Source organism: Hyperoodon ampullatus, assembly GCF_949752795.1.
Source record: "Hyperoodon ampullatus genome assembly, chromosome: 2".
Lineage (NCBI taxonomy): Eukaryota > Metazoa > Chordata > Mammalia > Artiodactyla > Ziphiidae > Hyperoodon > Hyperoodon ampullatus.
The window spans coordinates 53,332,993-53,355,788 of NC_136915.1; the positions used below are offsets into that span (position 1 = coordinate 53,332,993).

Consider the following 22,796-nt stretch of genomic DNA (forward strand, 5'->3'; position numbering starts at 1 on the left):
ATTCTTCTCTGAACTAGTTAGAAAGCTAATGCTTAGAATGACATCACATCTGGGAGTAAGAGTTGATATTTTAGGAAGATGAGGCCGGATTTAAAGGAGGAGAGTCTGACCGAGGGAGCCAGTGTGGAATAAATGAGACATTGGACATAAAGGAGAATTCAACCGGACATGTTCTTTTTATTATAAGGAGTTACCACAGTCTGAAATGATAAATCATTAGAAAATCCAGACAGATGATCCAGCTTCAAAAGGAAGAAGAGAAAGGTGTGTCCTTTATCAGGATCCTGGGGCACTGGGGAGGTTGTTTACTACACTCTTGTTCAGAGTTACATGGTATAGTCACCTCTGGATAGCACCTAGATTGCAAGACTTCTGCTGCCTTCCTTAAAATTTCTCAGGGGACTACCTTGACTAGACAAACACCAGTTAGTAAGCAGTAGCTTTGTAACGTACCTCAGTGCCCAGGCCAAGGGTGGTATTTTAGCAGAGCTACAGAAAAGCAAGGTCTCCTCACTGAAAAAACAATGACCCCATTTTTCACTGCAAAAATTATCTATGTTTGGAAATTTGGTGGCCACCTTTGAAAAAGGAAACCTCTCTTTGATGATTGTAAAGCTGAGGCAGAAAAATAGAGCCTGGAAGGGAGTGGGTAAGTGCAAAAATTCGGGGGTCGAATGGACTGGTACTTGAATCCTGTCTCTACCACTTTCACCAACTGTGAGAACCTAGCAGATAGCTTTCCTTCTTAGAGCCATGGACTCCTCATCTATAAATTGAAGATCCTAATCTCAACCTCAAGAGAATTGTATTATCTAAGGAGTAGATGAAATCATGTATTTGCAGTCCATAGCACAGTGCCCGGAAGTAGAATGTGTACTCAGGTCATACAAACAATTAAATCACCCGGTTTCATCCAGGGTTTGAAAATCTCAGGCTGTCCTCCTGCCTTTGCCTGTCCACATATTGCCCATCCTAAGACCAGCTTGGGTACCACCTTCTACCGGAAACCTGCTCAGCTCCACCCAGGCCGCCATCATCTCACACTCCACAGACTCCGGGAGACTTTCACGCCTGCACATTTCCTCCACCGACATGGTCTTGCTTTGTTAGTTAATGTACACGTCTTGTCCCTCCTCCAGAGCAAAACCTCTGAAAGGAAGGATCTCTAATGTGTGCTTTTTGGTATCTCCATTGTGTCTCATACACAATGCTCAAATATTGCTTGAATGAATAAAAAGTACTCAAGTTGCACATAAAGGTACACAAGAGACATTCATCCCCTCCCTGACACTGACGGATTGTCATTGCTTCAGAAGAACAAAGGGTGACAAAGGATAATAGTTTATATAGTACTTCTTTATGAGGAATGTTAAAGATGAGGAAGAACCATGGCCCTTCATCCAAAGAAAGCTTTTGCAAGATTATGAAGTAAGGCTTTGCTATTAAAAGCTATGTTTTTTCTTAGTTTATGCTATTCTAATCACTTTCCTATTTACCTTGTGAAGGTAGAGACATGTGGTTTCTTAAAACGAATCCCTTCTCTGATATTGGCTTTCTTTATGGCTTTGATAAATCATTTAACCTTGTGGCCTCAGTTTGGCCATCTGTATCATGGGGGTAATACTTTGCCACCTATGTAGTTAAAATTAGGTGAAGGGGTTAAAAGTTATGCAGTGTCCTAGGGAGTGGGGAAGAGATTAAGTTTCAGTAAGGTCATTTGTGTTTTGTTATACATTATTACAATTATTGTGCACTTCAAGCTGAACGATTGGGCTTTCAGAGACTTTCTTTTACCAGTACTTAAAATTTCAACCATAATAAAGTATTTAATCATGACAATTTATCTTATTCATGATAATGGAGAAAAAAAATCCTTTTTCTTCCTTTTGCCTTTTTTTTTTTTTTTTAATGGTATGCGGGCCTCTCACTGTCGTGGCCTCTCCCGTTGTGGAGCACAGGCTCCGGAAGCGCAGGCTCAGCGGCCATGGCTCACGGGCCCAGCCGCTCTGCGGCATGTGGGATCTTCCCAGACCGGGGCACGAACCCACGTCCCCTGCATCGGCAGGCGGACTCTCAACCATTGCGCCACCAGGGAAGCCCCTTCCTTTTGCCTTTTTAAGAGTTGTAGGTTTGCCTGATGATTTAAAAGAGCCTAACTCTTTTGGATAATTATTTGGAGTACTCATCAGAGATATTTTCGAACTTCTTGAAAGTTTGTCTTCTTGAAACTTATGTTTCTGCCTAAAGTCTGCTATTTTCCAAAACAAGATAATGAATGATACTTAATTTAAATGCTTAGCACTGGGTAAGGCAACTCTGCGCTTTCGGGATTGAGAAGCAGGGAGGGGCCTGCACTATACACGTTGTGAGGCAGAGGTTGAGCGTAATCGCAAATAAGCACTGATTGAGCTTCATCTAGAGCCATAGAATTTCAGAATAGTGCTCTGAGAATCTTCTGGTTTAATCCTTTCCCTGTATCCACTAAGAATGTGTTTGGCTGTAAGTAACTGAAAGTCGGACTAAGCAGGTTGTATTTTTCTCATATAGAAACAAATACATGATTCAGGACTGTCATGGTGTCATCAAAGCACCATCAAAGACTGAGATTTCGGGCCTCCCTGGTGGCGCAGTGGTTGAGAGTCCGCCTGCCGATGCAGGGGATACGGGTTCGTGCCCCGGTCTGGGAGGATCCCATATACCGCGGAGCGGCTGGGCCCGTGAGCCATGGCTGCTGAGCCTGTGCATCCGGAGCCTGTGCTCCGCAACGGGAGAGGCCACAACAGTGAGAGGCCCGCGTACCACAAAAAAAAAAAAAAAAAAAAAAAAAAAAAGACTGAGATTTCTTCTTTTACCCATGCTTTAATGGGTCGTTTTCATCCTCATGCTGTGACCTCATGGTCACAGCATAGCCACTACCCTCTTTCCATGCATCTGCATTCCAAGCAGAAAGAAGGGAACCGACAAGGGCAAAAAGTGCCTGCCAGCTCATTCTGCCACCTTTTATAGAATGTTACACAGCATGATCAGAACTATGCCACACAATCTCCTCTAGCTGCAAGGGAGGCTGGAAAATCTAGGTTTTTTAGCTGAGCATATTGCTGCTCTGTATAAAATTGGGGCTTTATAAGTAGGTAAATAGGGGAGAAATAAGCTGGCTAGCAGTCAACAGCATAGTTCCCATTACTCATAGAAATGTGAAATCTGAGCTGGCCAGAGCCAAGACTAGAAATCTAGTCTCCAGTGCTGTGCCTTTTTCACCATATCAGCAGTTCCTACCTTTTTCTCTACCACTGGGAGAAATCAACTGCATTTATTTAAACAATTGGTTTGTTTTCACAATTTTTATTAGTCAAAAACATGACATAGCCATTTAGATCTTTCGATAAGCATGACATAACCGTGTTATCACACTGAGTTTTTTTTAAATAACAACCGTAAACAGATCACTTGACATTTTTTATGAGCCCCTGAATCCTTGCTACTGGTAAACACAGGGTTTCTGGTAGGTGCGAGTCACTTCAAAGACAACTTTTGAGGTCAGTTTGGCATTTTTTTTTTTTAATATTGAAATTAGCTTGCAGACTCTCATTACTGTCTGGGGACCCGTTCATTTTTCTGCAAGTGTTTATCAAGCACTTACAGTGTACAAGGTGCTCTGCTACTTGCTTAATAGAGTGAAAAAGAGAAGCTTGGATTCTGGCCTCAGCATGCTTACTTCCTGGTGGAGGGCAGACAAGAAAGCCAGCCGTTGTATTATTGTGATGGGGACTCCCGGGTGCTGTCAGGGTCGGGGGCAACCTGATAGAGAACTACCATGGCATTCGGCACTGGGCGAGTCCAAACAAGCGTGATTTACCCCTGTTCTCAAACAGAGTACCTCCTAGTTGTAAGCGTGCAAGGCAACAGCAGTCATGCTGTAGCTAAGTACTGAGAAATCCAGACATACAAAATGTGAGCACAAGGCTAAAGCCCCACTTCTTTATGGGTCAAAACATACATATCTATCTATCTATCTATCTATATATCTATATCTATATATATATATATACACACACACACACACACATACACGTGAAGGGAGTTTAGAAATCAAATTGCCCTGATTCTGAAAACATGCACAAGATGTATTAAAACAATAGCCATATAAACCAAAGATTTATTGTGCAGCTTTCAAAGAATCCTGCCAGTTTCTGTTCAGACGTTTACATGCTCTGTAAACCTCTCTAAGTCCATGATCCTCGTGGCCCAAACAGGGATCTTGCTCTTAGTGATGAAACGTCTGAGGGTCTGAAGTTAACATCTCCCAGTTTGGCCAAGAAAAATATACTGCAGAGAATTATGAGAATTAAGATAACTTTCCAGGAAGTTCAGGTCACCAGGAAAGGTTGGAAGAGCAGAGACTCATAGACAATAATAGAGGAGGAAGGAAAGAGAGGTACATAGGAAGGCAGCAGTTATCACTAGATGGCAGGGCCCATTAGAACGGGGACCATTCTTTAGTCTTCCTCCCGATATCCTGTATCCCTCAGCCTTGTGCCTGGCATTAGGAAAGCACTCAATAAATATTTGTTGAATAAATGAATGAGCACATGGATTTCATTGAAAGCAAACAGAAAGTTTGGGAATAACAGGGAGTTCTTTCTATCCCCCACGTGTGATAATAATACAATATGCAAGTGCGCGTATTTGGCAACATTTAGGGAGATGCCTAGCATGGCGAATAAATGCTCGATACACATTTGCTTGGTTTTAATTAAGAACTTCTACTTCCATGGGCATTAAGAGAAATGCTGAGCTCAAAATGATTTGATCCCCTTTTTTTTTTTTTTTGGCGGTACACAGGCCTCTCACTGCTGTGGCCTCTCCCGTTGCGGAGCACAGGCTCCGGACGCGCAGGCTCAGTGGCCATGGCTCACAGGCCCAGCCGCTCCGCGGCATGTGGGATCTTCCCAGACCGGGGCACGAACCCGTGTCCCCTGCATGGGCAGGCGGACTCTCAACCACTGCACCACCAGGGAAGCCCAGATCCCCTTTTTATGGAATATTTTCTATGGTATTATAAATGTGTCTGCCCAAACTAAGGATCCTGAAGAAGGAATAGTCCCTGGCGCCTCGTCACTCTCATAACCATGGCACCTTCCTTGACATAGGCCCTCTACCTAAGTGGTAGTTTCGTTTAGCATTCTCGTATCATATTGGCAAACTTCTTTGCCTCTTAGGAAAACTTCTTAACTCAGTTGTGGAACACGCTGGTGCTCCTTTCAATGGAGCTGAATCTAATTTGTCTCTCCTGGTTTTAGTGCAATTGAATCATCTCAGGAAAATGAGAAGCAATTAAGTACCTGTTGCTAACAAGGCGCTGAAATAATCTGCCAACAGATGCAAGGTGTTTATTTATTACTGGAGTATGTCATTTGAGAAGACATTGCATTGTCTTTCTAACAATCAGAATTGACTTCCAAATGCAGGCATCACAGACCTAACAAGTACCACCTTTGAGGAGCACTAAAAAGAGAATAAGAGGGCTTGTGAACACTGGGCAAGGTTAGCTCAAGTGCTGTCGCCCAGCCTAATGGGAGACGTTGCCGATGGGCTTTGGAGGAACTGGATGGTAAAGAGGAGAAGCAGCTTTTTAGCAAAGGCCCTTTAAGTCCCAGTTCAGGAAATTATTAAATTCATTAGCCAGATACTTACAACCAACTATTACTGCCCAGCCAAAGGAAAGACCAGTGCCAGCAAATGTTTTAAAACTACAACTAAACAAAAGTCAGGAAGCATGTAATTAAAACTGTACCTTTATTGTACTGTAAAGAGTTTCACTGTGACATGGAAAATATTTAAAGAAGGCTGTTTAGCTAATTTGTCTGCAAGTGAACTGGTATCCTAAATGAACTGTAAGGCCACCCACCGAGCGAGCCTCATAAAGGGCCGTGGCTGCTCAGCTTGGTTTTGTGTAACCGTTCAATAATTACTAGATAAATGCATAACTAAAAGCTCTATTACACTAATAATTTGTACTGAGGTAGATGTGTGGGACACCCTGCTGGGTTAATTTGTCATCCCCGCAGCAAACTTCTAAAGAGAGCTCTTCTGCAGTGGACTCTGTTAATATGTGGTCCCAAGGAGGACAGGTTAGAGCAGTAAGACCAATTGGCTCCTTATCTCTTAAAGAGGCAAAATGCCTCCCGGGTGAGCACCGGAGAGAAGAATAGGGTGATTGGTGATTAACCACGTGGACCCAGATTTAAACTCATCTGGACAAAAGAAGCTGCTCTCCATCTCTCCATCTCTCCCTCCCTCTCTTCCACCCCCCTACCCGCCCCCCAACCACAAATCCACACATGCAGCCACAGTGAAGGCGCGGGTTCTGAGCAAGGTTTCTTTGAAATTATGTCACTGATAAGACTTGTGGGTATCACTTATACTATAAATCACATAATCAGATAAATCCCAAGCAGGTCTTTCTGGTTTAGCTTAATATAATGTTGATTCCATGCTTAGATTCATTGTTTATTTTTCTTTTTTCAGAGTAGAATAAAAAGTCAGTATTGGACTTGTGTATCCTCTCTATATGAAATGTTTTCTTCTGTCTCACACACACACACACTTGCTGTTTTAAATATGAAGCTCACATTTAAGCTTCAGCACAGGGTTTTCAACCTCACCGATTGACAGAACCATAAATCATGTTAAATTTAAGTGAATTACTGTAGCATGGAACTGTAGCTTTAACAATGTTTATGTAGTATCAGCTTATCATCCATGTAGGCAAAGGGGGGTGAGCACTGATATTCGAAATGGGAATGTACAGTCCTGTTAATGTAGCTGCAGGATCATGGAGAGTTACCCATTTCATGCTGCATCCTTTGTATTGTTGAAACTAGTGTATTTAACCACTCACGTGTATGGAATGTTTTTTTAAATGTATATTTCCACAGTAAACTTACATTTGCCATTTCTTAGTATTAAATGGCAGTTGCTTCCCCCAACCCCAAACAATTCATTCTTCTTATGCACAAAACACATGTGAGGAACATCAGAGTTGCCAGGTTGTATTACGGTAATAAGGGACCTATGAGGCAAATATCATGAAAGGAAATAAGCCATTTGACCTCTGAAAAATAATTCAGATGGGAGCAGCAGAGTGCAGTGAAAAGAGCATGGGCTGTAGAGTCAGCCAGAATAGAATGCAAATCCTGGCCAGCCACTTGGGATCTGCATAAGCTTGTGCCAGTCACCCTTCCTCTGCTGGTCTCTTAATTTCCCACCTGTACAAAACTATAAGGTGTTAATAGGAGGAGGAAGTGAAATGACATATGGAAAGGGCCACATATGTTATTAGTATGTTACTAAATGTTAACTGTCTCAGGGACTTCCCTGGTGGTGCAGTGGTTAAGAATCCGCCTGCCAATGCAGGGGACATGGGTTCAAGCCCCGGTCCGGGAAGATCCCACATGCCGTGGAGCAACTAAGCCCGTGCACCACAACTACTGAGCCCGTGTGCCACAACTGCTGAAGCCCACACACCTAGAGCCCATGCTCTGCAACAAGAGAAGCCACCCCGCGTGCCTCGAGCCCGTGCTCTGCAACAAGTGAAGCCACCGCAAGGAGAAGCCCTTGTGCTACAATGAAGAGTAGCCCCTGCTCACCCCAACTTGAGAAAACAGCAACGAAGACCCAATGCAGCCAAAAATATATATATATATATATATATATTTTTTTTTTTAATGTTAACTGTCTCAGATTCCCCCCATCCCCATATCATTTTTTGCTGTCTTTCTGTGTGGTTCTCTTGAAAGGATTCTCAGTTCCCTCGTTCCTCACTCCCCATCCCCAGTTCTCTCTTTTATCTGCTCCTGTGGGTCCAGAAGGAGTGTGTGTTTCCCTTCACTGGGAGGAGCCTCATAGCCTAGAAGAGATGGGGCCTCAGGGAAGTGAGACAGCCTGGTTACTCCATCCCATTATTCTTGTGTGGTTAGAAGAACGGGGTGGGGGGGTTCTCCCCAATCAGGCAGGTGAACCCCCTTCCATGATGATTAGCCTGTAGCCATGGTGAAGACTTTGCTTTGGCTTGTCTTCATTCAGGCATGGCTCTTGCTAAAGGGATAAGCACCGGGACTTCCCTGGTGATCCAGTGGCTAGGACTTTGCCTTCCAATGTAAGGGGTGCAGGTTTGATCCCTGGTCAGGGAGCTAAGATCCCACATGCCTTGTGGCCAAAAAACCAAAAATCATAAAACAGAAGCAATATTGTAACAAATTCAATAAAGACTTTAAAAATGGTCCACATCAAAAAAAAATCTTTAAAAAAAAAAGGGAGGTAAGCACCATTGTTATTTACAAGAGTCAATTCAGCAAATAATTTTTGAGAATGTATCATCTGCCAAGCACTGTGCTAGGCCCTAATGAGCAAACCAGACAAGCCAGTCCTGCCCCTCCAACATAGTAGAACAGAAGAACAAATAATTATTGCTCGGATGAGATTCATGAGAGGGGAATTAGCAGGGATAATATAGCACAGGTATTTAAAGTAATTGTGGGGATTTGGATTTATTTGTGTCAGGTTGTATGGGTCCCTTCTATTGGCATACTATACAGATTAAGAAAACCTTGGTATTGCTGAGGGACATCTCTAGATCTTCCTGAAACCTCAAATTCCTGAATACTGTAATAAGAGTTGTTGAATTGTTGCATACCCGGTAATGAACAGAAGACATGTTAATAAGCACCCTTTCAAGTGAAATATTCATACAAGTGAAAGAACCCAGCCAGATTGCTTAATCACCCCTCCAGTCTCCCCAAAAGGAGATAATGGATTGGTTCATGTAACCGAAAAGTCAGAGGGTTTGTGGCTTCAGGTAGAGCTGGATCCAGATGCTCAGGCAATACCTTCAGAAATCTATATCTTTATCTTTCTCAGCTCTGCTGTCCTCTGTGTGAACTTGATTCTTAGACTAAATCTCCTCAGATCATGGCACTGATGATATGAGCAGCTCCAGACTTAATCCCCAATGTAACAATCCCAAGGGAAAGAGAACAACTCTTCCACAAGAGATCTAGGGACGGTCCGACTCCCAAGAGTAGGATGCTTATGGCTCTGATTGGCCTGGTTTGGGTCATTTGCTCACTTTTAAAATAATCTTTATGTTTAAAAAATAATGGGGTGGGGGGAGCTGCCCTGGTGGACAGCCGCCCCGCAGGGGGCACAGCATTGGCAGTCCTGGCCCCCAAGCTGGGCAGTGGCAGTGTCTGCTTTCAGAGCCCCCTGGGGCTGCAGGTGAGGGCCCAGTAAGGTGCCAACGGAAGGTCACGGCTAAGTATGACCTCGAGGAGCTACAGAAGCGCCTCAACCTGGAAGAGTGGATCCTGGAGCAGCTCCCTGGCCTCCAGAACTACCAGGAAGAGGGGATCCTGGAGCTGGAGATTGCTGTGGATGAACTCCTGGATGTGGAGAGTGATGAGACCCAGCTGCCAGGGTCAAGGAGCTGCTGGTGGACTGTTACAAACCCACTGAGGCCTCCATCTCTGGCCTGCTGGACAAGATCCAGGACCTGCAGAAGCTGAGCACACCCCGGAAGAAAGGAAGGGTCCCCCACGCAAGTGAACAGTGGCTCCACAGGACAATCGCTGCCCCCCGCCCTCATAGCAACAGCAATACTGGGGGGCCCTGCAGCCAGGCCTGGTGCCATGAGTGGGGCTCCCCATGCCTCTGGCCCAGAGGTGTCTTCCCAGACATTAAAAAAAAAAAAGATAATGGGGTTTCTCATTGGTGTGGCCTGGGTTACATGCCCACCCACAGAGCTGGGGGGAGGGTAAAGTCTAGGCTAAGGACAGACTGAGGTAGAGGGAAGGATAGTTACCCAAAGAAACATTAGAGCTCTGTTTCCAGAAGAAAGGGTGAAAGACTGCTGGGCAGCCAAAACTGAGAGCTGTCCAGTACTGGAGATAAGAGCAGAGCTGTCCTGTGTGCTGGGCAGTGAGCTTGGCTCTCCTACCAGCCAAGTGACTTCCTGCTGCAGGTGGAGCTTACAGAGGACAGGTCAAACCCCGGTCTTAGAAGAGTGACACTTAGTCCATGCCGGGGACTTCCAGGGCCATGAAAACAGTTGAGAACAGTTCAACTCTTGATTCCCAATTATCTCAGGTTGCCACATGGCACTGCATGATCCTGATTACTTTTCGTACATCTGAATTTATCCTAAAAACACAACTCTAAGAATAATAAATAGCCCAGAATCAAGCACGCTGTCTGGCACAAAATATATTCTCAACACATTGATTTTAAAGGTGTGAGCCCACTATGTACTAGGCACCTAGACTTAGAAATAATTCTAATTTTTGGGAAAATCTCTTAAATTAGTGCTATTTTATCCAATTCACAGACAAGGAAATGCAGGCTTGAAAAAATTACATAACTTTTCCTAGACTCGCATAGGGAGTGAATGATTTCAAACCCAAAATAGTTGAGCTCTAAAAACCATACAGATATATAATTTCCATTTTGCAGCAGAGGAAACTAAGGTGCATAGGAAGCTGACACAGAGCTAGTTGATACCCAGCCTGGGGTAAATCTTCGGTACCCTGACTTCAAACACTGGACCGATTCTTCTCCTACTTCCTCCCCTTGTGAGAAATCTACCAGCAGTAGGATAAATCCCTAAATCCTGTAGGGTGAATTCAGGAGGATACTTTGAAACCTGTGCTTTAGTAATCATGTTGCTCAGAAACAGGGGCTTGAACTGCAGTGTATACCTGCCGGTTGGGCGGGGGTAGTGGGGGGAAGGCTGTGAATCAATCATAGCTTTGTTGTGGGGTTTGTTTGTTTATCTGCTTGGTCTTGCCTTTTTTATTTTAAATGTCAGCCAGCAAAGACTCCCAAACAGCGCCAGTCCCAGGACTTGGTAGGCCTCGCATAGGCTAGAGAACCTCCACGGAGCTTACTTTTGAAATTCTCTTTTTCGGGACTGCCCTTCCAACAGGTCATTTGAGAATTCATTCTCTGCCTGTTTCTGTTAACCTCTGTGATCATCCAATCTATGGTGGTGGTTTTTTCCTTAAATGTTTTTCTTTCATTCATCTCTTGACTCGCAGTATTGCTTGCACATTACGTAGAAGCTCCCTTCGTGGAACTGAAGTCTTGTCAACTTTGCGTAATAACCAGTCACTCTTCATATCTCTAATAATCACAGCTGTTCTGTGGCGTTTGAATGCATTGCACATTAGCCGTCATGGCGGCTTAGGGGATTCGTGCACAAGTATGATCTATTCAGAGAAGAGGTCCTGTCAGGACCCAAAGGCTGAGGCTCTATCTCACAGAGCTTGAACTGGCACATTCCCTCAGGAGTTTTTTGGGGGTTTTTTTTGCAGTACGAGGGCCTCTCACCGTTGTGGCCTCTCCCATTGCGGAGCACAGGCTCCAGATGCGCAGGCTCACTGGCCATGGCTCACGGGCCCAGCCGCTCCGCGGCATGTGGGATCTTCCCGGACCGGGGCACGAATCTGTGTCCCCTGCATCGGCAGGCGGACTCTCAACCACTGCGCCACCAGGGAAGCCCTCCCTCAGGGTTTTAAAAACTCTAAATATCACAGCCTTCCCAAAGGCACAGGCTCCTAGAGACTGAGTCCAAATATACCCTAGAACCTAATATCCCAGAAACGTTTAAAAAAATAATTTCTTTTAAAAACCACATACTCCCGGGACTTCTCTAGTGGCGCCGTGGTTAAGAATCCGCCTGCCAATGCAGGGGACACGGGTTCGATCCCTGGTCCGGGAAGATCCCACGTGCCACGGAGCAACTAAGCCCGTGCGCCACAACTACTGAGCCTGCGCTCTAGAGCCTGCAAGCCACAACTACTGAAGCCCTTGCGCCTAGAGCCCGTGCTCTGCAACAAGAGAAGCCACCACAGTAAGAAGCCCGTGCACCACAACGAAGACTAGCCCCCGCTCACCACAACTAGAGAAAGCCTGTGCGCAGCTACGAAGACCCAACGCAGCCAAAAATAAATAAATTAAAATAAATAAAAAAATTTTAAACCCCACATACTCCCTTGTTTCACATTTTTTAGATTTCAGTGTTGTTACATATGGATCAATTGTATTGTTATTTGTAAATGTAATCCCAGAGACTGAATTTCATTGAAATTTAAAGCTAGATGAGCTTCAGTGGCTGTTTAGTTCAAACTCCTCATTTTGCAGACGAAAGAACCAGAGGAGAGAGAAGTTGCCCACATTTAAAGCCAGGTAGAGACAGCAACACAATTAAAACCCAAGTCTCTTTATCTAACTAGAAAATTTTCCTAAAAAGTACCCCAGAGCTTCTAAAAAACTTTTTAAGCAGTTAACATATATTGGCTCTCTGATAAGCAACTCGCAATAACTAACACAGTGGGACATTTAAGGGCAATGGTAGAGATCTCCATTGTATGAGGCTATGACGAGGCCATGCTCAGAATCTGATTAGGTCAGAAGTGTACTTAGGTAGCAGGGGTCTACATGGTAAAGGGGGAGGTCGGGATGGACACTTAAGGATTATAGGTCTAAGTAAAAAATAGAGTCTAGAGGGAGATAGCCCCATAGTTCTAAGTTTCTAGGTTAAGTCTCAGAGTCTAAGATTTAAGCAAAGTTAGGGATTCAAGGTGTATTTCATCCAGAAAGAGCCTTTACCATCATTGTTTCTATGGAATCTATGACTTCTACATCAAGGTCGTTTCTGTTGCTTTGGTTTTGCATTTTGTTGTTGATGGAACTTTTTTCAAGACCCTCATGTCATATCCATATTGATAGCTCATACTCTTTTATCAATATGTATGCACTCATTTGTCCAAGAGACAGATAGATAGGCAACAGGTGCCTCTTACTCCACTGTTCCCTTCCCCCTGTGTATTCTACGATTTGAACAGGTGCCTAGCACATAGGAGCAAATTCCAGTTTAGTCATTTCTCATCCCCATACCCATCTTTACCTATAATAGTATTACAAGTAAAAGAAGCTGTTTATTGATGATCCCTTAACCGTATGGTCAGGAGCTGCTCCATATGCCTTATATATACATTGTCTCATTGAACCCTCAAAACAAATCTATGAGGTATAAGCCCCATTATACAGATGGCAAACTGAGAGAAGCTTGGGAACTTGAATCACAGCTGGCGAATGATAGAGCTAAAATTTAAATCCATGTCTATCTGACTCCAAAGTCCATGGTCCTTATATTATATCACTCTACTTGTCTTCTCTTCTCTTTCCTTTCTTTTCTTTTTATTAAAGTATAGTTGATTTACAGTGTCCTGTTAGTTTCAGGTATACAGCACAGTGGTTCAGTTATACATATATATACACATATATATAAAAATTTATATATATAAATACATTCTTTTTCAGATTCTTTTCCCTTATAGGTTATTACAAAATATTGAGTATATAGTTCCCTGTGCTACACAGTAGGTCCTTGTTGGTTATCTACTACTTTTCTGACTCATATGTTTAATTTGACATGATATACACATGGATGTGGGAAACCAGCACATACACAAGGCATGTTAAATAATGGTGAAAAGGGACAATCAAAGAGGGACAGTGGATAGTTCTTGGAGTTACAGATGGCAAGCAGGTTGCTTTGGAAGCCTTCAAAAAAGGTGAGGCTCCAGCAGAAAGGCCAGCTGGGACAAGGATGCAGTTTGGTAGGGAAGAGGTGGAAGGAACAGTGATTGTCTGGTGCACAACTCACAAGCAGAGCGTTGCAGGTGTTTGGAGGGTGAACAGGAATTATGTGGGTCTATACCAGGGGCCATCAAACTACGGCCCACCAGTCAAATCTAGCCCTCTTCCTGTTTTTTAAAATAAAATTGTATTGGAACATGGCTACACTGATTTGTTTATGTAATATCTATGGCTGCTCCTGCGTTTAGTGGCAGAGTCAAGTAATTGCAACAAAATCCATGAGGCCTTCAAAGCCTAAAGTGTGTCCTCTATGGCCTTTACACAAAATGTTTGCCAACCCCTGGTCTAGACTGTAAACCAGGGCATTTGAGCAAGAAAGGTCTTTCAATAGCTAAAATTGATCTAAATTAAAATTTTAAAAGACCCTGGCCTGCCCCTCACCCCTCTCTATTTTTTTTTTTTTTTTTTTTTTGGTTAAAAACAGACCAAAAGATATTGGAATTTGATCTCTACCCTGAACCTGTACCTTAACTCAAATGGAATAGAATATATCACTTATCTTGGAAATCTACTGTAACAGCAAGTTACTTTGTTTGGTAGCAATAATATAAAAATACTGGTGTTTTGCAAGTCATCATGTAATGTCATATATTTCTCTTATTTGACATACCCAGGTTCTTTTGCATGCCTCTCAGTGATGTTAAAGATGCGTACTATATGTTTTGAAAACCTTGGCTTGAGTCACAGGTTTGTTATTTAGAAAAGGTTCCACCTCCCAAAGGCTTGAAAACCATTGCCAATTCCTCGTTCCTTGTGTCTCTGTTGAAATAAATCCCATAACTCCAAACTTCTAGGCTTTCATAAATGGCAGGTCTGACTCATGCATGATTTATACATTATAGCCATGGACCCTTAAGATAGATTTCTCAGCTTTAGGTAGGCTATCATGGTGTTATATATTGTGGTTTTGAATTTCTGAAGAAGCAAACTGCATAGTAGTTGACAACCCAAACAACTCAGGTTCCATTTGCCCTTATAGAAGGCTTTTTTTTTAAGCACAATTTTTTTCTTCCACTTTCTGCTCCTTTTAGAGCCCTGCCTTATTAAAATCTTTACTTTTAAATACGAGTATTCAGGAGTTCTTAATGCCACCTTGTACTTTATGGAAATGGTTATTTTTGTCTAAACATCCTACTGCTGAAGACAGATGAGTAGCTTTTTCTTCTAATGGTGCTAACAGAGTGAAACGAACATTTTGGAATCTCACCTGTTGCCACCGACAGTGTCAATTAACAGTAAGACTGAAGTTTCGCAAGTGCCAGGGCTTGGGAGTGGTCATTCATTCTGTGAGGGAAGAAGGCTGTGTGTAACACTGTCTTAAGAGCACGCTGCACCTGAAGGAGGATTAGATTTTATTGTTTGCACTGCTCTCTTGAAAGCTTATCTTTGGAGCCTCCTATAAAAGAGAGACTAGGATCTAAGGGCTGGTGCCGGAAAGCAAAAGCTAAGATGAAAAGAATTCAAGTCTCTGTCCAGTCCGTGAGAGTCTGCAGTGGTTCATGGACAAGAAATAAAGGAGTTAAGGCAATGTCAGGGCTAAATAGAAGAGCATATTTCAACTGTGAAATCTTGGTTTGAGGAAAAAATGCAGGAGGGTTATTAGAATTCTTGGAGGTTGAGTTTGGGCAAAACTGCTGGAAATGGTAAAGAGAGGTGACTTTCTTCTATCTCTTTTTCTTTCCTAAGACTTAAAATGAAATATAAGATTCCAAACCTGTCTGGCCCTGCCTCCCTGGTATCATCTTCTTTGAGCTAGAAATGTGTCCATAAAGCCTCCTCCCTATGTAGACTCTCAGATCAAGAATCAATTGTTGGACCACATAAGTCTCTCAACATACACAGTAATATAGTAATGACCTTGACCTTCTCCTTCCCAGTCTTAATCAATTCTGCCTTAAAGAAGGAAGAATTTTTTTAAGTTAAAAATATATATACTCAATCACATTGAATTGTAAACTTTTTCTCTTTCAAGCTAAAACCAGGAGAGTTCTTTAAATAATCGGGGCCACTGTGTGGGGTGGTGGGTGGGTGGTGTGAAAACAGGTAAACCAACCTGACTGACGTGCTTTCTTGTTTTTAAGTATCCAGTAATATGATCATTTTGCAATAAATAACTGAGCCTACAGCTTTGGGAAATTCTGGGTCTCTGCTTCTTTAATTGTGGCTACTTTGTTCAGAATGTGTAGGCAGGGCCATTCCAGCCAAAGAAACCTGATCAAATTTCCTTCCTTCCCATCCTACTGGTATTCTTTGTGAAAAGCCCAAGCGGTTGTTTGAAACTAGTTTGGCCTCTGGTTAAAGTTTAAACTAGTAGTGAGATCCATCCAGAATGGAGTGTTTCTGACACTTTCTGCTGCTCCTGGCCTAGGGTACTAAGAGTATTCGACCCCAGAAGCAGCCAATTTTGTAGTGCCTTTTAATACACAAAATTGTATTAACATCAGCCTGGATACAGATGGATGCATTGCAATAAACTGTAACCACTTGAGAAAAGCCTTTATTGACTCTCAAGTAAATAATGCACATTTTAAAGGATCTAAATATGCATTTACATAATGTGCTATAATTTTTTATTGTGTCAACTATTCACACACACACATCCATAAGAGATGTTTTTCTCAGTCAAAAATTTGGACTCGGGCTTCCCTGGTGGCGCAGTGGTTGAGAGTCCGCCTGCCGATGCAGGGGACACGGGTTCGTGCCCCGGTCTGGGAGGATCCCACATGCCGCGGAGCGGCTTGGCCCGTGAGCCATGGCCATTGAGCCTGCGTGTCCGGAGCCTGTGCTCCGCAACGGGAGAGGCCACAACAGTGAGAGGCCCACATACCGCAAAAAAAAAAAAAAAAAAAAATTTGGACTCATACCATTTTTTCTGCATTGCATTAGCACCATGCCAGATTCACAATGGTATTTTCTCTTCTCTAGGGCCTGAGCTGACCATCTCAAAATACATTTAATGAATTTTACTGATTGAATGATTTGTTGACTGATTTAACCCCAGTGACACTTTCTAAAATAATTTGCAACCACTTGGACAAAAACTTAGGCACACTAAAAACATCTAATCCAAGATAAAAGGGAGCAAACAAGAAATAGGGAAGGAGGAAAACCAAATTTAGACATGGCTGAAATCTTAAGTCTGAGCTTGAGAGCAATGGAAGAACCCAATGCAGTCTCATTGTTCAGGAAAATAGTGCTGCTAGCAGGCTATCCGGAGAAATAGTGGGTATTTAATAGTATTTAATAGTACTTTGTAATGTCTGTAACACAACTGTTTTCTGTTTGAAGAAATTAAAGCTCAGGATCTTGAATGATTTATATCCAGTTCCACAGTAGACTAATGGCTGAACCAGAATGTCCAAGGCATGAGAAAGTAGGGGTTGTGAAGGATGACCCTTCACAGTGCCAACTCAGCAGTTGTCTAATGTGAATCTACAGACTAAATGATTTCCTGGTATTAATTAAGAATTAATTGATCCTTATAAATCAACCATTGTGGAATTAACTCCATATAGTACCATGTGTTCTTAGGTCTATGTTAAAATAAACTCTATGACACAAGAAAAAGGTGAATAAATTGTTTTTAGTAAAATGTAATAAAGAAACTAAGGTCTACATTTAAGTTGTTAATGATTTTCTTTTACATATTTAACAACAGCAACAAGAGGGCAAGGATGCTTATTAACAATTAAGGGAGGGATTCCATGGTCCCGTTGAATTATTTCCTCTGTCAGGTTTCTCTAACTTTTATCTGTCTAGTCTTTGCTCAAGTGAATTTTTCCCCTTGGGCAGCATTCTCTGCTGGCCACCACAATTTCATAATCTCACAATCATTCATCACTTTCCATTGAGCACCTGAAGCATTGCCACTTTATCATTAAGGTCTGCTTCCTGGGGGCTCTTGACAATGGAATTGCCACCTTTGTGTTTGACATGCTGTAAAAGTTGAGTGTATCATTTTGTTGTGCTCAGTACATTCCCAGACTCATTTGGGAAATGCCACATTCCATCTCTAACTAGAAACTGTTCAGTCAAATGCAGGGCACTGGGTCAAAGTTTCTTGCTACCAGCAAAGACGACCGTACCATATTAGATGAAAAAATTCCTTGGGTTCTTTAAAGCACAATTTGCAAAGTAAGAGATGACCAGAGCCATTTAACTTTTTAGCTGCAGGTTTTAACTCAGACGGTAATGGATTCCAAGATTTACCATTCAGTGTATGAAGCCCTAAGTTTTACCAGTTTTTCTACAAGGTCCCTGGCTGTTTGCCAGGTTAAAAATATTTTTTTAAGTTTATATTTATTTGTATGGTTACTTTATTAATTTCTGTACCACTCATATATTCAATCATTCATTGTACCATCAACAAATATTTACTGAGTGCCAGACACTGTTCGGGGGATATGACAGTGAATCATTAAATGGATGGAAAAGCTATTTACTAATATGGAGAAGAGAGAAGAGCCAGTATGAGGGGTGGAAGCTGACAAGAATTCTAGTTCGAATGGGTTATGTTCAAGATGCCCTCAATTATATGATTGAAGACAAAACTTTGTATTTTCTCAGTGTTGTATCCCAAGCCCATAGTAGGAGCCTTGGAATATTTTTGGATAGATTAAAGGTTGCATGAATGAAAGGATCCCATCAGGTCATCTGCAACGTATGGACTGGACTCTTGTTTCCACTCCAAACCCCTATTTCTACTCTTTAAAAACTACACATGCCATTCTGAACCTCAGAGTCCTAGCCACTCTAATCATTAGTCAGAAAATGCCCCAGTCCTACAGATACAGTAGGGAACAAAAATCCCGTGTCCGGGGATCCATAGAGATGCATCCTTTTTTGACAGATGGGATGGTGGTAGAAAGTGTGGCCAGTCTCGCTTAGTTGCTCTTCATTTTATGAGTCACCCTCAATATTAGGAAAGTCTTACTTTCCAAATATTTGGGTATTCCTTTGTTTTCTCTTTGCAGGGCCTCCTTGAGTTTAAAGATTTAAACTGCAAAAAGTAAAGGAAAAATAAATACTCTCATCTGCTTTTACTTGGCAGTTGTTTTTCTGGCCCTCACTGGGGAGTGAGAGCCGCCATCTTGGCGTTACTTGGTTTGAGTGTCTTCAGCCCTTCCCGTGTGCTGTTCTTACCCTTCAGCAGGCTTCACGAATCACCCTTCCGCTTCAAGGGCAGAAGTCTTCCCAGGAAAAATTATTAAGCACCTCACATACGTTTTTTAAATCTAATGTAATCTTCTTCTTGTATCAGTGAAACTCAGCAGGGTTCAAATATAAGGGAGTGATGGTTGTCTGAGCCTTTCATCAGTTTGTATGAGCAGAGGGCCAACAATTTAGCAGGGGTCACTGCCTACCTACTCAGCCTGTGGGTTCTCCTGCTATAACTAACATCTATGCGTTTCTGAGTTTGGCTTTGAAATGGCCAAGAAAAAGGCAACATAAACCTTCTGTGTAAAGTGAGGCACCCAAATTGCATGGGTTCATTAAGTGATCATTTACTACAGACTTCAAAAAATTTCATCCTGAATTAGTCCCTAGAAATTTCCTTGAAAGGAGTATAAGAGCTTTAACAATGAATTATTGTCTATGGAAATCTCAGCATGAAAGGGGATCCATATGTGCAAACTAGAATTTGTCATATGTAATGTCAGTTAAATCAGGTCTAATCTACCAAATACATTTTTTATTGCCTGCTTCATTAAAAAGGCTCTTAAGGTAATGAATAATCTTCAGCTTCACCAAGGATTATTAATGCCTTTATAACTCATGTCCACTGAAAATAGAAAGACAGCTTGAAACTTTACCCTAATCTAGCCTCCATGTTTGTCTTAGAGCTTTAAGGAAGAAAATCTTTCAGACCTCTCCAGTGTTAAATGCTGTCACCCGAGCAGTTACTAGGAATTGGGTCAGGAGAAGAAATATTAAAAGGAAGTTGAATCCAGTTTAAAAGCTGTGGCAAAACAAGTCTTTCTCTTATTAACTCTGATGTTTTCTTTTCCTACAGCAAGTCCACATGCGACACCATCAACTCTTCATTTTCCAACATCACCCATCATCCAGCAGCCTGGGCCTTACTTCTCCCACCCAGCCATCCGCTATCACCCTCAGGAGACGCTGAAAGAGTTTGTCCAACTTGTCTGCCCTGATGCTGGTCAGCAGGCTGGACAGGTGGGGTTCCTCAATGTAAGGAAACTTCTTTTTTTTTTTTTTTTCGATTTCTTTAGAAATATTAACCGAATATAAAAATAACAAGGGAAGACCTTATGACCATGTGACGTTGTGCTCTGATGTCGTGTTGACTGACTGCAGGCAAATGTCATATTTATTCTAGATTGTGGGAAAGTTAACTTACTCTAAGAGGGATTGGCCAGGGTTTAAAAACAGTGTTTGTGTTAACTTCGCAACTGTCAAGTTTATGGATATAAATCATCTCAAGGGTGAACTGTGTAACCTTCTAAGGTCTGTGGGCAGATAATTCCACCTCATGCATACTAACCCAAGGGCTCACGCAGTTAACAAAATAGAAAGACCAAATAATTTTAAATAATGATTTTGGGTGGTAGGGAGAGGTAGGGGGAGGAGGGGGCACAGATGTTTCAGATCAACTAAGTTGATATTTTAAAAAAATAGTCCTCTAACACTTTACATCAAGTTGACCAGTACTTGAACTCAAGATTCTAGAAGTAGTTTATTATAGTTTGTTATTTCTGCAAGTAGTTATCTTTCCCACTTATCTTTGTATAAAGCTAAATAGTATTCAGTAGTTTCGAATGGAGGTTTTCATTGTTTCTCAAATAAACCAAATCACAATTTGAAACAGTATTCCTAATGTAAAAGTGATTTTTTTAAATCACAAATTTTATTTCAAATATAGAACCAAATGTTTGCAATGGATAGCTATATCCCAAGGCCAATAATAATAACAATGAATTGGAAATAATGACCAGCATAAAGCCAAATGCGATTTTCCTTTTCTCCTAATAACTGTAATGAAGCCACAGATGAGCCATAATTATTATTGCCTAATTTAGAATATTATATCACACCACCCTATCACCGATTTTCTTCCCTCGAAGAATACCTGATTCTGCATATCTGAGATAGAACAGGCAGCTTTGACTAATGTCTGGTGATGTGTTAGCAGATACATTTCTGTCTAGACAACAAATCAATATGGACCCTTTTTTCTTTTTGCTTGTGTATTCATTTGCTTGGCTTATTCTAAAGCATTCACTTATGGACTTTTAGCCCACTCAGAAATGACACACAGGCAAGTGTGTTGGCAAGAAAGCACAGCATTCTGACTGTCAGATGAGATTGTCTTTGAGGAACAATACTAAATATATAAGTGAATGTTGATGAGGCAGTGAGACTTCCTCTGCAGAATTACTAAGCTTAAACTTAAAAGCCTGGGACAGCAACTGAATTTTGATTCAGGACTAGAGCCTAAATAGGAGCTGTTACTGTTGGTTGAATAGTGTCACTGAAGACCAGAGGCAGAAAGGCCACTTGGGAAGCCATGGAAAACTGAAGTGATCACCAGCATCAAGCATCTGACTTTTAAAATGTCTGACTTTTTTTTAATAGTCCTGACATCATCCCATATAACTGTCAAATGACCAGTTTTGCATTTTGATCAAAATTTTATAGGGTTTAAGGCAGGTCCTTCACGGGCCTGTTTCAAAAAACTCAAAAATAAATGGATTTTATTGCTTTTTTCAGAAGGAAACTTTTCTTTTGTTAAAGAGCTGTTACTTGGTTGTTCTAACATCAGGCAGCCAGATAAATATGACTCTTATGGCATATGCTTATATAATTTAAATCAAAATTAGAAGTGATATTTTTCCTTAGCAGAATTTTGACAGCTGAATTCTAAAGTTTCTGTGCCTGATGTTATACAATATGTGAAAGAAATTTTTTATGTTCACTTAACATATTTATTAAATGTTATGTAATATCAACTTTGAAGAGTGAAAATAAAATATTTTTTAAATCTCAAATGCATGTTTAGGAAACTTTGTTATATCTGTATAAATAGACGTGATGGAATAATTCCACAATCTATAAAACACTTATATATTAAATCAATATTTAATAATCATGAGAATGAGGACAAAAGTCACAGTTAATACAGAATCAAAACATACCAAGCAAAAGTTGGCAGGTCATTTTCTAGAATCAGATGCAAAGAAGGTCAAAGTAGTTCAAGAGGTAAGTTTAGGATGCATGGAGCATGTGTGCCTAAGACTGTACTTTTGTGGAATGCCTTGAGAACAACCCACAGCTCTTCATCCATATGCTCTTATGGAAGAATTCAAGTAGCTAGAATACTTAGTAATTTACATGAAAGGTGCCTAAGGAATCTTTTGTTTTCCGAAGCAGCTAATGGTTCTATCTGTGTCTTCTTTCTCCTGTGCGTGTTTTGTTTGGTTCCCACCGTGACAGCCCAACGGGAGTAGCCAAGGCAAAGTGCACAACCCATTCCTCCCCACCCCCATGTTGCCACCGCCGCCGCCACCACCGATGGCCAGGCCTGTGCCTCTGCCGGTGCCAGACACAAAGCCTCCGACCACGTCAGCGGAAGGAGGTGCAGCGTCCCCCACCTCACCAAGTAAGTATGGCTGAGATGCGGCGCCGGTTGCCGGTCAGGCTCTGCACATATGAATGCACACCTATGCCTGGCCCCTCACTGCATAGGCTTCAGTGAAAGGCACGATCCCCAGCGATGGCTGTAGCATGAGTTTGCAGAACCAAGACCAGATCAGAGCAAATAGCACTCTAGGGTGCTACCAACCACATCAGGTGTGGAAATGACTGGGTGTTTGGGTGGATGAAATGGTGTAACTACATGCCAAGGACTGAAGTCAAGATATGAAGTATTAAATTTTGCCTATTATTTGAGTGGCTTTGAATGCTATCCTCATGATCATCAAACAGCATCTACTTTTATGGATTCTTATTAGCAAAAATTTCCTCATGCTTCTGTAGAGCCCTGCCTTCCAGTAACTTACAATCCAAGAGAAAAGCATTTGATGAGGTACCCAGGTTAATGCAACTCATCCATCAAATAG

General features: G+C 41.9%; 1 protein-coding gene and 1 pseudogene across 3 annotated transcripts in view; both read left to right on the forward strand.

Annotated features, from left to right (window-relative positions):
* NFIA (nuclear factor I A) overlaps positions 1-22,796 on the forward strand; it is a gene marked incomplete at its 3' end in the record, with an annotated part of 386,636 nt that overhangs the window by 314,239 nt on the left and 49,601 nt on the right. For both annotated transcript variants that reach the window (XM_079728578.1, XM_079728577.1), the window contains exons 8-9: positions 19,730-19,908; positions 22,171-22,336. In XM_079728578.1, the coding sequence (XP_079584704.1) occupies positions 19,730-19,908; positions 22,171-22,336 (345 nt within the window). The remainder of the gene's footprint in view (positions 1-19,729; positions 19,909-22,170; positions 22,337-22,796) is intronic.
* LOC307048477 (protein phosphatase 1 regulatory subunit 14B-like) lies at positions 1,376-12,244 on the forward strand (annotated as a pseudogene). Its single transcript has 3 exons — positions 1,376-1,428; positions 9,189-9,690; positions 12,196-12,244. The product of its transcript is annotated as a protein phosphatase 1 regulatory subunit 14B-like (transcript).